The sequence below is a fragment of the Pelodiscus sinensis genome, chromosome 3 (assembly GCF_049634645.1).
Source record: "Pelodiscus sinensis isolate JC-2024 chromosome 3, ASM4963464v1, whole genome shotgun sequence".
Classification (NCBI taxonomy): domain Eukaryota; kingdom Metazoa; phylum Chordata; order Testudines; family Trionychidae; genus Pelodiscus; species Pelodiscus sinensis.
The window spans coordinates 144,024,382-144,039,037 of record NC_134713.1 but is presented as its reverse complement, the minus strand read 5'-3'; the positions used below and the strand labels follow the sequence as shown (position 1 = coordinate 144,039,037).

Here is a 14,656-nt window from a genome sequence, read left to right as displayed (position 1 = left end):
AAGTCATGAGTGAGGGACTAACTGGCTCAGAGAACTGGTAACGGCATATGGAGCTTTTCACCTCTATGTCCCATGGGTTCAAATCTAACTTGAGTTAGTGTTGGCCAAAAAGTTGTAATCATCTGATGCCTCGTGTGAAATGAATTGTCAGATCTCAGTCCAGTCCCAGGAGCACAGGTTTTCACATGATGCAACATGCCATCCAAAGGGGCACCCTTCTTGGCAGTTTCAGCAGAGAATCTGACAAAGTGACTAGAACCATAGAACACTAGAAATGGAAGGGACCTTGAGAGGTCATCGAGTCCAGTCCCTGCTCTCACTGCAGGACCCAGCACTATTCCTGACAGGTGTCTGTCTAACCTGCTCTTAAATATCTCCAGAGATGGAGATTCCACAACCTTCCTGGGCAACTTATTCCAGTGTTTAACCACCCTGACAGCTAGGAACTTTTTCCTAATGTCCAACCTAAACCTCCCTTGCTGCAGTTTAAGCCCATAGCAGATAGGACAAGAAGCAGAGGCCAAGGAGAACAATTCCCCCTCCCCCGCCCTCCTCCCTATGACACCCTTTTAGATACCTGAAAACTGCTGTCATGTCCCCTCTCAGTCTTCTCTTTTCTAAAGCCCAGTTCTTTCAGTCTTCTCTCATAGGAAGAGTTTCTCAAAGTAGTCCATGGATCCACACTGAGGGTACGTCTGCACTGCGGCTCTATTTCGGGATATTTCTGGATATCAAAATAGCTATTCTGTGTCTTGACAGCACGCCCGTTATTTTGAAATATCTTTCGAAATAACAGGTGCGCTATTCCGATGCCCCTGTAAACCTTCTTCCATGAGGATTAAGGGACATTTTGGAACAGAGGTTTATTTCGAAATTTGCTGCTGTAACCAAATCATGAAATAAGCTATTTCGAAATACACTCAAAATAAGCTACACAATTTGCACTATGCAAATTGTGTAGCTTATTTTGAGCTAAGAGTGCTGTGTAGACACACCCTGAGAAAATTGCTAACTGGCCGATGGTTTGTTTATTTATCTACTCTGCAGCCATGGAGCCTCATGGCTCCCATTGGCTCTGGTTCACTGTTTAAAGCCAAGGGGAGCCGCAGGAAGCAGCGGCCCAGCCCACACCACTTTCCATAGCTCCCCTTCGCTGCAAACAGCGAACTGGAGCCAGTGGGAGCCATGAGGATCCGTGGCTATGGAGCTGATACACAAACCGGAGAGGCCAATGAGAAGGTTTTTCAGAATGGATCTGTGAACCACTTTGAGAAACACTGCTCATTGCTCATGTTCTCTAGATAGACCTTTAATCACTTTTGTTGTTCTTCTCTGGACCTTTTCCAATTTCTCCACATCTTTCTTGAAATTGTATCCCAGAACTGGACACAATACTCCAACTGAAGCCTAATCAGCGCAGAGCAGAGCGGAAGAATGACATCTTGTGTCTTGCTCACAACACTCCTGTTAATAGCCAATGAAGCCAGAGTTCCTCACTCATCCTTTCACAGGCTGGTCCCAGCTAGTGAGGGTTGAAACACAGTAACGAAGCTGCATAGCTGCTGTCTCTGTTCTCATCTACTGGTGTCAGTCCAGCAGCTTTCACCAGCACAAAATTCAACTCTAAAGCAAAAGTCCAGACTTTTAGCACTTCTTCATCTTTAAGTTACTGTGCAAGACACAGCAGTGAGTCGTTTTCTAAAAGATGTGCTCTGGTTCAACCTAAGATGTAAAGGAGTCGGTATCTGGCTAATTTGTATTGACTATACAATTAGTCAATAAGGGGAGGCGCTATTCAGAGCTGCAGCTGGGGTAGCTCCTGGAACCGGCGCGAGCCAGGATTGAGCAGTCCCAGCTCGCACCGACTCTGGGACTGCTGCAGCTCTGCCTTTTAAATGTAGTAAGAGCCTAGATCAATGACAAAGATTGAGCTCAGGCCAGGTTCCAAAGAAGACCTATTTTCCACTTTCTATCAACCCAAAAGTCTCACATATGCCAGCTTCCAAGCCTGATATCCTGAAATCACCTTCCTCTTTGGCTCATCTGCTGTCTCCTTAAACAGCGTATTGTATCATCATCTATATGGAAACAGAGCAGAGCCTTTTGGGAGGTCCCAGACATTCTTTTCATGAGGCCAATCAACAATTTCATTTTTTTGTCATGAAGAACAATGGAGCCAGAGAAATTTATTTCCATGCTGCATGTTCAAAATATGATTCTCCTGTTCCTTCTGTATAGTGTTTGCTTTTGATTAACCTTCAATGCTCAGGAAGAATTTTAATTGATTACTTGTGTTGATGCCAGATCGGGGTGTTGTGAGTCAGCGTGGCCTCCCACTGATGCAGATAAGGACACTCCCTCAAGAACCCCTTGGTGGGTGATGCCAGAACCACCCAGCCCCGACCACAGGAATCAGGAAGGCAGGGCTGGAGGTATAAAAAGAGGAGCTCCAAACTTAGTTGGAGCTTGGCTGCCAAGCAGGCCAGAGGCTCTACCTCAGCCCCAGAGGAGAAAGGCTTTGCCATGCTGCTCTCAGAGGCTGCTGCCGGGCCCTGAGAACTGGACCAGGCTGCCACGGCTGCTGCCGGGCCATGATAACTGGACCAGTCTGCGGAGGCTGCTGCCCAGGCTTGCCGATTCATCCGGACCCCCAGGACCCTTGCCAGGCCCAGACAAGTTGGCAGGTATAAGAGGCAAGGGAAGGTCTTCCCAAACTGCCTAACTGGCCCTGCCCATACTCTGCTCCCAGACTCTGCATTCAGCATGGCTTTAACAGTCTCTTGGCATTGCCTGGGCTTCAGCCCTGCCAAGGCTGGGGCCATGTACTAACAGTCCTCCCCAGCTGGGGAGGCGGGGGCCAGGTATTGACCGTGCTCCAGGGACAAGAGAGGGTGTCCCTTCCCCATGATTCGGGAAAGACTGGGTCTGTCAGGCTCTCCATGGCGGGGGGGGGGGGGGAGAAGGGAGGGGCGTGGGGGACAGGGATGGGGTCTTGGGTGCCAGGGGAGGGGCTGGGGATTTGTCTCTCTCTCCCGGTCCTAGGTTCACACACCACCCATGAGCAGGAAGCTCTAAACCCTTCAGAGAACTTTTGCACTGAGAGGTGTTATGAAATGCTCATGTGATGGGAGACATTTCCCACCAGTTATCCTTGGAAGCTAAAGGAGCTGTAAAGCATCTGCAAAATCTTGGTTCTAAAGCTGCAGACCAAGACACAGAATGAAGAGCTGCTCAGAAAGGACATTGTCATTGTTTTCTTGTATTAAATCCAGACTCAGACCTCTATTATCTCCCAGCCACATACAGTAAAAGGCACAAGCTGGCTTGCGTAGTACGTCCTTGGGCTCAGCCACCTCACCCCCTTCGTGAAAGTTCCAGATCTCCCAGTAAAGCAGAGACAAGCAGATCCTTCTTCCTAAGCCCAGCTGTCAAGGGACTGGCAAGACCAATGCCAGCATTAGAGGGTAATAGTGGATCACACCTGATAGATGATCTATGAAGCTTTATGTCACAGGCATTAACTGAGAACCTTAGAATGTGACACTAGCTTCCTTCTTTGCCTTTCACTGAGCATTGACCACATTCACTTGCTGTCACCACTGATCCATTGTGAAGCACAAATGAGTGGAGGGTGGCAGGAGCTGTAGAAGTCACCAGTGTCAAGATAAGAACTGCTTGGGTTCAATCTGGTGGAGAAAGCGCGGAGGAAAATGCCATTCCAGCTTTCAGACACAGACTTTCCAAAACTAGTAAGCAGGAGCGTATCCCTGCTGTTCATCCTATTTTTTTTTAAAGAGGAAGCAAACACTTATATTTTTCCCTAATGCAAAAACATCTGACAAGGGCAATTATTTGTGCATTCCATTCATTCCTGGATGAGATAGTAAGTAAGTTTCCCCAGGCTCACAAAAGCTTCTGTGAATCATTCAATGTGACGTCTCAAAGGCCCAGCTATACAAGATGAGATGTGTTACCACACACTGACCCAGCAATGATTTATCATCAATTGGAGAAAAATTTAAAAAAGATACACAGAGGAGGCACTTGAGTTGACTTGGGTTTGTTACGACATATGGGTTTATTCAGCAGATCAACTCAGTCAAGATGGGAAAAAGAATTAAAAATCGATTGAAAGTTGCCAGGACTAAGCATGCGAGGTCACCCCAAAGCGCCTACAATGTAAACAATCTCAGGCTTGCTCATCTAGGCTAATTACCAGAAAACTGGCAAGATTTAAGGTTGTCTGCTCTTTTTGTTGTCCGTACTGGGACCAATCCTATTCAATATATTCATAAATGATCTAGAAAAAGAGGCAAATAGTGAGGTGGCAAAATTTGCAGATGATATTAAACTGTACAAGATAGTTAAGACCAAAGCAGACTGCAAAGAGCTTCAAAAGATCTCACCAAACTAGGTGACTGGACAACAAAATGGCAAATGAATTTTAATGTTGATAAATGCAAAGTAATGCACATTGGAAAAATAATCTCACCTATATGTATAAAATGATGGGGATTAGATTAGCTATTACCATTCAAGAGACAGATCTTGGAGTCATTGTGAATATTTTTCTGAAAACATCTACTCAGAGCGGCAGTCAAAAAAGCAAATAGAATGTTAAGAATAATTAAAAAAGGGATAGAGAATAAGACATAGAATATGCCGCTGTATAAATCCATGGTATATCTTGAATACTGTGTACAGATGTGCTTGCCTCATCTAAAAAAAAGAGATCTTAACATTGGAAAAAGTTCAGGAAAGGGCAACAAAAATGATTAGGGGTTTGGAATGGCTTCCATTTGAGGAGAGATTAAGAAGACTGACTTTTCGGCTTAGAAAAGAGGAGGCTAAGGGGGGATATGATAGAAGTCTATAAAATCATGACTGGTTTGGAAAAAGTGAATAAGGAAGTTATTTAATTGTTCTCATAATAGAAGAACTAGGGCTCACCAAATTAAATGAATAGATAGCAGGTTTAAAACAAGAAAAAGGAAGTATGTCGTCATACGATGCACCGTCAACCTATGGAACTCCTTGCCAGAGGATGTTGCAAAGGCCAGCACTTTAACAGGGTTCTAAAAAAAGCTACATAAATTCATGGAGGTTAGGTTCATCAATGGCCAGGGCTTGACGAACAGCGGCAAAAACCGCTCGCCAGTCCCATACTGAGCATGAGCAAGAGCCGCATTGCGCATGTGCACGCCGCGAATGAACAGGGCACACAGCTGAAATCTACTCGCCACGGGCAAGTAGATTGTATTGTTTGTCGAGCCCTATCAATGGCTATTAGCCAAGATGGGCAGAGATAGTGTCCCTAGTCTCTGTTTGTCAGAGTCTGGGAATGGGTGACATGAGTGGGATTGCTTGATGGCCACTTTTGGAAGACAGGATATTGGGCTGGATGGACCTTTGGCCTGACCAATATGACCATTCTTATGTTCTTATGTTTTCATACATTCAGACCACAGCATACTAGCCATCATACTCTCTCCATATTTGGCTTCTATTCCCCAGCTCCCTCCTCTGTATCAGCAATTCCCTAACTCTTACTGGTACATTAATCTTATGTGGCAGAGCCACATAAGGGAAATAGAACTAGGTCTCTTGAATCCTTGTTGTGTATCCAGATACAAAACCAGCTGTACTCCCTGAGTCTCTGTACTAGGATCCCTTGAAGAAAAAGGATGACGTGAGCAGTTGTCAGTGACCAGCGACAATTTCCCACTCCGCTGTGAATGCTGCAACCTTCCATAGAACTTGAACTATGTTTATCACCTCAGTTGTACAGCAGCTCAAGATCCACTGAAGCTTGGAGTGCAACAACTGATTGGGAGGCAGGGAATATGGCTGATGTACACAAGATCTGAGGGCCTAATTGTATCTCCTCCTCAGAGTAGTCAGGCAAAATCCAATTGAAACTTCACCCCTGGAAAGAATATCGGATTGTACTGTAAGAATGGTACAGTGCCACTCTGTTGAGAAACCACTGCTCAACAGCGCAGCTCATGAGGTCTGTCTCATCAAGATGGCTGTTTCATTAGGAAGAGGCAGGTCATAGCAACAGTTTATGATCCCCACAATCAAAACCCACCAACCAGAAACTCAGTGATCTGCCTTTCTAAGCTTTTCCTCTATACTTCGGAAATATCTGTGCTAACTGTGGGGCTTATTAATGGCTTTTGCTGCAGGTAATTTACTCCATACTTTCTGCATTATGGTAGCACTGACTTGAAAAGCATCACAGAAGCTACTGGGGCTACCTGCCCTAAATAGCAAGTAAAGGGAGCCCAACAGATACCATTGATCTAGGTTAGCGTGCAAGAATACTGAAAGCCTTTCATTAGTACAACAAAATACAATTGTAAGGTAAAGCACAGTATCTTATATCAGCACTGATGGCAGTGACCGGCTGTAGAATAAGTGTAATAAATAATCTGTGTGGGGAGTTGACACTTCTTTGGTTAATCCAAAATCCAGGTGAGAAAAATGGTCTTTATACCTCAGATAACGTTATACGCAAGTATAATGTGTATGTAAGTGCAAACCACCCTTTTCAAAGATGTGCTGTGCTGGGAATTGTTGGCTGAGCATGTTTATACCTGAAATCTTGTTCTCTCTGCAGCATAGACCTGGTAGTGAAGCATGGCCTGTAGGACCTTCTTATGGCCATCTGGCACCAGGCAGACAGCCCCAAGGATCTCTAGCACAGCGATCTTGGTCTTGATGTTCTCAGTCCGTAAGCTCTGGGAGATGATATTGATACTTTCTGGATGGGCCAGGACATGTGCCCGTCCCTGGGAGTTGTTCATTAGTGCCTTGATACACCCTATAACGGATGTGTGTATGCGGCTCTCTGAGGTCTCATAGTCCATGCTCTTCAGGAAATTCAACAAACAGGTCAAGCCATCTAGTTCAATAAACCTGGTCACAAACCTGAAGGGAAAGGGAGGAAAACTGAATTGAGGCAAATTGTACAGCAGGCATCAAATTAATAGAATATGAAACTATGATGCTAAGAACAGAGGAGTTTGTAGCCTGAAGAACTCCAGAGCACATCACAAAATCAGATGGTCAGTCTTGTTGTCATGATCATTTTCAAACTTAGGTAATTACATTTCATCTGCTCAGAATCCCAACCTTTTTCCCCACCCTATGTGCTTGAACAGTGTTACTGTACAACAACTACCATGTTCAACTCCAGCGGTTGCTGCCTTTCAATGTTTAGTGAAAAGATTCCTATATACTGGTAAATCTATAGGGCTCAGACCTACATCCTGGATCAGGCAAAACTCTTAAATAGCTTGTGTGATCTCTGCTGCCAGGACGAGTGGTTAAGGAGGGAGCTAACCAGTGACAACCTTGAATATTACAAGAGTATGGCATGAGGACACAAAGGCCATGTCTAGACTACAAGCCTCTTTTGAAAGAGACTTTTTAAAAAGCAGTGGCGGCCCATCAATACAGGCGACCTAGGCGATTGCCTAGGGTGCCAAGATAAATGGCTATTGAGGGCTTTGGAGGCGGGGGCGTCGATCATGTGTTTTGCCTAGGGCGCCAGTTGCTTGCAGCTCATCTAAGGCTGCTCCTGTTCAAAAGAATATTTCAAAAAAGCCTCTTTTGAAAAAGAGCATCTAGACTACAACCAATACTTTTGAAAAAGAAAGCCACTTTTTTGAAAGAGAGCACCCAGACAGTCTGGATGCTCTCTTTCGAAAAAGCACAGTTTGCATTACATAGCGCCTTTTTTCGAAAGAGCACTTTTGAAAAAAGACGTTATTCCTCGTAAAATGAGATTTTCCGCAGTCGAAAAAACTACCGCGTTCTTTCGATTTACTTTTGAAAGAACATGGCAGCAGTCTAAATGCAGGGGAAGTTTTTTCGAAAAAAGGCCACTTTTTTCGAAAAAACCCTGTAGTCTAGACACATCCAAATAGACTAGCTATGTAGATAATGGATTTTGCAGAAAGAAGAGCATGGAATAAAGCTGTATTGGAACACATTTTGGGTGACTTTTCAAGTCACTAGGGCTGTGTGTCTTACATTCATCATGAAACCAGGCAAAATATATCTGGTTTCAGATAAAGATTATACACCAGTCTGACTACATAAAACATGATGGGTCATGTGACCCATGGAATTAATCCACTGAAGTCAACTGAGTCCATTGAAGTCAGTGGAATAATACTAGGGACAAATTCACATTAGTTTTACTGTGAGTTTCCAGTTGGCTTAAGAGTTTGGGGTCTTATGCAAAATGAAGTGAATAGGATCCTCACCCAATTCCCTGTCCAACCTATGAACACAAAGGATCCAAATGTGTGTCTCATTGCTTTCTGTTCCCTTTTCTGTGCACAAGAACATTCCCGAGCCTCAGTTACGTATTGATATACAATGCACAACAGAAATATCCAGGTCACTCCTGTGGTTGGTACTCCACTCTATCACACAGGAATTTTCATGGACTACCTGAAAGTTGTGCCGGCTATACTAGAAAGCTTGTCACCCAGCAGCTTATTTGGATCAACGGTTCTGAGCAGAAACCAGACAAAACCTGGTTTCAGATGAGTTTTGCTCGGAGGTTTGTTCAAATTTGAAATTCAAAGCAAATTCAGAAGGGACCAAACACCCATGCACTAACAGTGAGAAAAGGAATTTCAAATTAACTCAGCTCAGCAAGTCTCAGAGGGGCAGCTGTATTAGTCTGTAACTTTAAAAACGAGTAGTCCCGTGGCACCTTAGAGACTAACAGAAATATATATAGTATCATGAGCTTTCATGGGCAAAACCCACTTCTTCAGATGAGCTTTAGTGGAAAAAAAAGGGGGGGAAGCTCAGCTAAGCAAAACTGCCAAGTGCCACACTGTTCTGATCACAAATTACTTGTGTAATAGCCTAACTATCTATATGAACCATAGGAACAGAAGCCCCTCTCTCTCCAGGTAGAAAGACAGATTCACTCAGAGGGCACAAGGAAGCCAGTAAGACATTTAACATGCTTCTTTTGCTTTTTTAAGTGGTTGCAAGAAAACTAAAGGGCAATACAAAACCTGAGACTCATTTGATTGCTGCTCTTTTGGCTGAGACTGCAGTTTCAGCAGTCACTACCAAATGTGGTGATGCTGTGTCAGTCCAGGATGTGCCCACTGAGAACCAGACTGAGACCAAAATCATTTTGCCAAGACTAGTGGATGTCTGTGAAAAGATAACTCCAGTTGTGGCCCAGAAGGCCTGACATTTTCTCTGCTCCTGAGCCCAGTGGTTCTCAAAGTGCGGTGTGTGGACCACTAGTGGTTCACAGCCACCTTACAGGTGCTCTGTGACCCAAGCTCAGTCCCCACCCCTCAGGCAACAGGGAGCCCATGCCAACACTCCAGCCTCATGGTCATCTCTCGGAAGGCACGTGGCTGGTGGGAGGGAAGTGAGGAAAGCCCCGCCTTCCCCACCTGACCTGGCTCTCACAGAGAGGCAGAGCAAGCGGCTCTGTGTGCTGCCGCTCCCCCTCCTCTGCACCCTGCTGATGGAATGGCAGCGCACGGAGCCACTTTCTCTGCCTCTCACCGCAAACCAGGCCTAGTGGGGAAGAACAGGGCTTTCTTCACCTCCCTGCCCCCCACACTGAGCACCCTCGGAGTGGAAAGCCAGAGCTGCATGGCGACCGCGAGGCTGGAGCAGCAGCGCGGACTCGCAGCTGAATGCAAGAGAAGGGGGGCTGAGCTCCCCCTTTCACCCTGTTGGGGGCACAGCAGCAGCACAGTGACTTGTAGTCTGGAGGCTTCCCTGCTGCTCCCATTGGCCGGCCTGGTTTTTGGGTTTATGTCCTTTTGGGTTGGACATAAATTAGTATTTTACTTTATTTAAAATGAAGTTTGATAAATTAACATGAGAAAGTTAAAATGCTTAATCTGTTTTATAATTTAAATTAAACCATTCTTCCCAGCTGCAGCACTAGCAAAATGGCTCGGGCATAATTATGTAATTATCAGTGAGTTTCCATTAGCAACTGGTGCTCCACAGAAAGGTTTGCATTGAGCCAGGTGGCCATGGGCCAAAAAGTTTGAGAACCATTGCTCTAGCCTGAATGGTATGGTACAACATACCTTATATAGTCTCAGCTCTGAGTCGAACATGTCTACTTCAAATCTATTTATTTATTGTGACTCTTGCCAAGTTCCTCTGTGAATCAAAGGGCGTGAAAACTCATTACCAAAGCCCAGTGGCAAAAGCATTGCTGTCATCAAAGCTCCAGGACTAAGGGGTGGTTAAGACTGACACTGTCCTGAGGACACAGCATCCTCTAACAGTTCAAGAAAACCACTCAGAGCCTGATGGATCTAAGTTTCTGAATTCCATTTCCAGATGGAACACTGACTACTGGTGCAAGACACAGAAGTCACTGTGACCTTCCTGTACCTCTGCTAGCCCAGCTCTGAAGACCAAGTGACAAATCATTTTCAAAAGGCACAATGACATTCTCAATGAGTACAATTGGCAGAGCACAAATAGCAGAGAAATGCTGCTAGATTTCTAGGGTGAGGTCACTCCAACAGGAGCGTAGGTGCAGGAAAGAGATTAATGTCATGGACCTTGATTAATGACACAGTTTCAAACAATGTCAGGCTTTTCCTGTACCCTATCTGGTCCAGAAAGCAAAACACTAATCTCGGTTACTCAATAGGAAGTGAATAGAACTACCTCCCAATCACAGCTGACATCAGAAGTAGAAATAAAGCTATGGTTTTCATCTCCCCTTTTCAAAACACTCGGTGCCCTGTTACCAGGAAAAGCTATAAATTGTGTTCAGAGGGGTAGCTGTGTTAGTCTGTAATGGATAAAAACTTAAAAAACAGTGAATAGTCCTGCAGCACCATAAAGACTAACAAAAAATGCAGATGGTATCATGAGCTTTTGTGGGCAAAACCCACTTCTGATTAATGGAATTAAGGGGTCCAGGATGCGAATAAATAGCAGATAAAGAGAGGGAATGGGGAGGGAAAGAGAAGAGGGAAAAAAAGAAAAAAATATGGTCAATTAGAGCATCTATGCTAAATGAAGCTAACAGAGTGGGCTCTAAGTATTCAAAGTACCGAGTACTTGGCTTTTTATGTCATTAGGATGTGGAAAGTAGCAGCCCAGGTTAGGTCTTTGTTTAAACCTGTATTCAAGGTGTCAGACTTGTAAACGAAACCTAGTTCTGCAGCTTCTCTCTCCAGGTGACTTTTAACATTGCTTTGAAATTATATAGACACATTTAGATCCATTACTGAGTCCCCGAGCAAGTTGAAATGTTCCCCCATGGGTTTCTGGCAATTACTGTGATGGGGTGTGAAATAGGTGTGGTTAAAACCCTGTGGGTAGAGGAAGTCCTGCCCCTTCAGCCAGACTGGGCATGCTCCAAGTGCTGGAGCAGTATAAAAGACAGCAGAACAGCTCAGTCTGGGCTGGTCACTGAAGGAGAAGGACCTTTGGCTGGAGCGCCTAGGGTGCACCAGCCAATGACCCAGAGGGAGATAGAGCTCCAGGAGACTGCTGTCACACAGCTCCCGAACAACCCCAGGGATAAGCATCTCCAGAGGGAATGGAAGACCCAGTCACTTCATGGGCGGTCATCCCACCAGCACCAGTAGGAAGTGACCCAGGAAAGGTGCTCGAGTGGCTTCTCCCACCCAGGTAAACTCAGTATGTTTCCGTTGGATTCCCCACTGAGGGAGTGGTGGACTGTTCCGCTGCTAACAGGGCCCTGGGTTGGGACCCGGTGGAGTAGGGTGGGCCCAGGTCCCCCTACGGGGCGATTAGCCCTCAAGCCCCCAAATTATTGACTTGAGTTACCAAGCTGTGCTGCCCTGCGTTTAAGGGCCCTACTCTATTGACTTGGGCTACCAAGCCTTGTGGCCCTGAGTTAAAGGCCATCCCATATTGACTTTGGCTACCCAGCTGTGCTACCTGAGTCAGGGGACACCTTTCTGATGCTAGCTGTTAGGCCATACCACCCTGGACCAAGAGTTGGGGTTCACAGACAATGAGACTGCTGACAATCAATGGCTGACTAGGTGGTATCTACACCCTCGTGTGACCTTCCCCAGCAGACGGGGTTTGCATACGATGTGACAGTTACAATTCTGAATATCTGATTTGTGTCCATTAATCCTTTGTAGTAGAGACTTTCCAGTTTGGCCAATATACAAGGCAGAGAGGCACTGCTGGCACTTGATGGTGTAGACTGCATTGGTGGATATGCAGTTATATAAGCCTCTGATATGGTGATTTGTGCGGTTAGGTCCTATGATGATGTCGTTTGTGTAGATGTGTGGGCAGAGTTGGCACTGGGACTGATTTCAGGGGTGGGTTCCTGGATGATTATGATGGAGATGTGCTCCATGGTTGCTGGAAAGAATTTGTTTGAGGTTAGGGGGTTGTCTATAGGCAAGGACTGGCCTGTCCCCCAAGGCCTGTAAGAGTGAAGGATCATTTCCCAGGACAGGTCGTAGATGGTTAATAATGCAGTAGAGGGGTTTAATTTGGGGGCTGTAGGTGACGACCAGTGGTGCTCTGTTTTCTTTGTTGAGCCTGTCTTGAAGAAATGCGAATGTTACCAGATCTCCAAAAGTTTGTGAATGGGTTTGCCGGTGCCTGGTATCAAAAAGGTTGGGAACCACTGGCTTAGTGCATCTGTGTACACATAGGTGCACACATGTATATGATTGTGCATATCTGAGGCATGCAGACCAGTTTCTAGGGAAGTGTGCTTTCATCGTTGTGTTCTGCATGTGAACATCTAGCTTCCCCATTCCCCACATGTTGCATGAGAGCCTTTTTAGATGGAGATTTAAAGGTGTGATGTCACAATGTGTTTGTTGACACATCTCATGTAACACATTCTAAAACTCCACTGGAGACAAGGCAACATGGGCTTGAAACAGGTGCTAAACTGTTTGAATTAAACCCTAGGATCTCTGCAGGCTTTAGCTTGACTAGCTTAACACACATTAAAAACAGGGTTCCCTTTCCACCCTAGCATTATAAAACACGCTCATTTGAATTTTAGCAAACATATCATACCATAATCCTCCCCCTCCCCCTTTGCAGTGTCCTATTCTCTGCTTTAACCCTGAGCACAGATTGTGTTGTTGCCTCACTGTGAGAAATGACACAGCTTGGGAAAGACGGAAAGACTATACACTGGAAGGGGGTGTATGTGTGGAGGGCAGGATGTTCCCACCCTATTGACAGTGAAGGCAATGTTTCCCAGGCTAGCTGCAACAGTGGCCTTTGGATCAGGAGACATGCACAACCCCTGACAACCTTGGACCTCTGCCCGCCTGAAATTCAAAGCATAATAGGCTACATTTTCTGGGGAGGTTAGTGATCAGCTAAGTACACAGGAGTGTGACATTGTTAAACCAAGCCAAAATAAAGAGAGCCTGACCTCCATTTAATTTAAGTCTGGGTAAAACAGGCTTGGAGGAGGGCAAAACAGTGATATTTATTTATTATGATAATTCAGATTATATAAGATGTTTTCCTCCTTGTCCTCAAACTCCAAAACTCTCCCAAGATTCCAAAAGATTGGATTGACTTCTTGTGCCCCTCATCAATTTTCATTATGCTGCTGCACTTCCAGGGTGAAGTGCTGAAATACGAAGAGCAAAGCTGTTCTCTCACCAGTTCTAGCAATAACCTTTTAGGAAATCAAAGTAAAATCAGTTCCCTTACAATACATATTTTCTTGGATGTTACAGTTGTTCCTAAGTGCTGGGATCCATGCAGTGGCTTATTTTTACACAGCTGCTACTGAAATCCATGTACTTATTTATTATCGCATGGACACTTAGGGTATGTCTACACTACATGGCTCCATTGACAGAGCCATGTAGATGAGCTCTGCAGACATAGCAAAATGAAGCGGTGATTTAAATAATTGCCACTTCATTTACATCAAAATGGCTTCTGCGCTATGCCAATCAGCTGTTTGTCGGCACAGCGCAGTAGTCTGGACACTCAGCGGTCGACATCAAAAGCCTTTGTCAACCACCCTGGTAAACCTCATCCCACGTGGCATGGGCGGTTGACAAAGGCTTTTGACGTCTTTTCAACTACTACCGCGCTGTGCCGACAAACAACTGATTGGCACAGCGTGGCAGCCATTTTTATGTAAATGAAGCGGTGATTATTTAAATCGCCGCTTCATTTTGGTAAGTCTACAAAGCTCATCTATATGGCTCCGACGACGGAGCCATGTAGTGTGAACATACCCTTACACTGGCTTATTAGAAATGGAATGTCCACATCCCACTCATCTGAAAGCAGAATGCTTTAATAAATTAAGCCTCACAAAGACATTTGAGATGCAGGTTTCTATCATTTCAGATTTGTATCCCAGTTAAAAGAAATCAGTTCTACAGTATCATAAAGAACTCGTCCAGATGGGGACATTTTGTTCAGTGATTCCTCTGCAAGACAATCTGAACAGGTGCCCCATCAGTATCTTGTGCCTGCAGACACAGATTCTGTTCAGTTCACTCAATACAAACTTAGGTTTTCATTTGCCATGTTGCTCAGGGATCTAATGAAAAGAAGCAGCTTGGAAAATTGGATTCATGTCCAAATTTAAGTAGAAAGTCTGGTCTCTTGAAGGTCTATGTACAGAGCTGCTTACAGA

General features: G+C 45.1%; 1 protein-coding gene across 4 annotated transcripts in view; it reads right to left on the bottom strand.

Annotated features, from left to right (window-relative positions):
• The window catches only part of DAAM2 (dishevelled associated activator of morphogenesis 2), a 323,838-nt gene that overhangs the window by 96,361 nt on the left and 212,821 nt on the right, over window positions 1-14,656 (bottom strand). For all 4 annotated transcript variants that reach the window (XM_075925085.1, XM_006131756.4, XM_006131755.4 and 1 more), the window contains one exon: window positions 6,600-6,933. In XM_075925085.1, coding sequence (XP_075781200.1) covers window positions 6,600-6,933 — 334 coding nt within the window. The remainder of the gene's footprint in view (window positions 1-6,599; window positions 6,934-14,656) is intronic.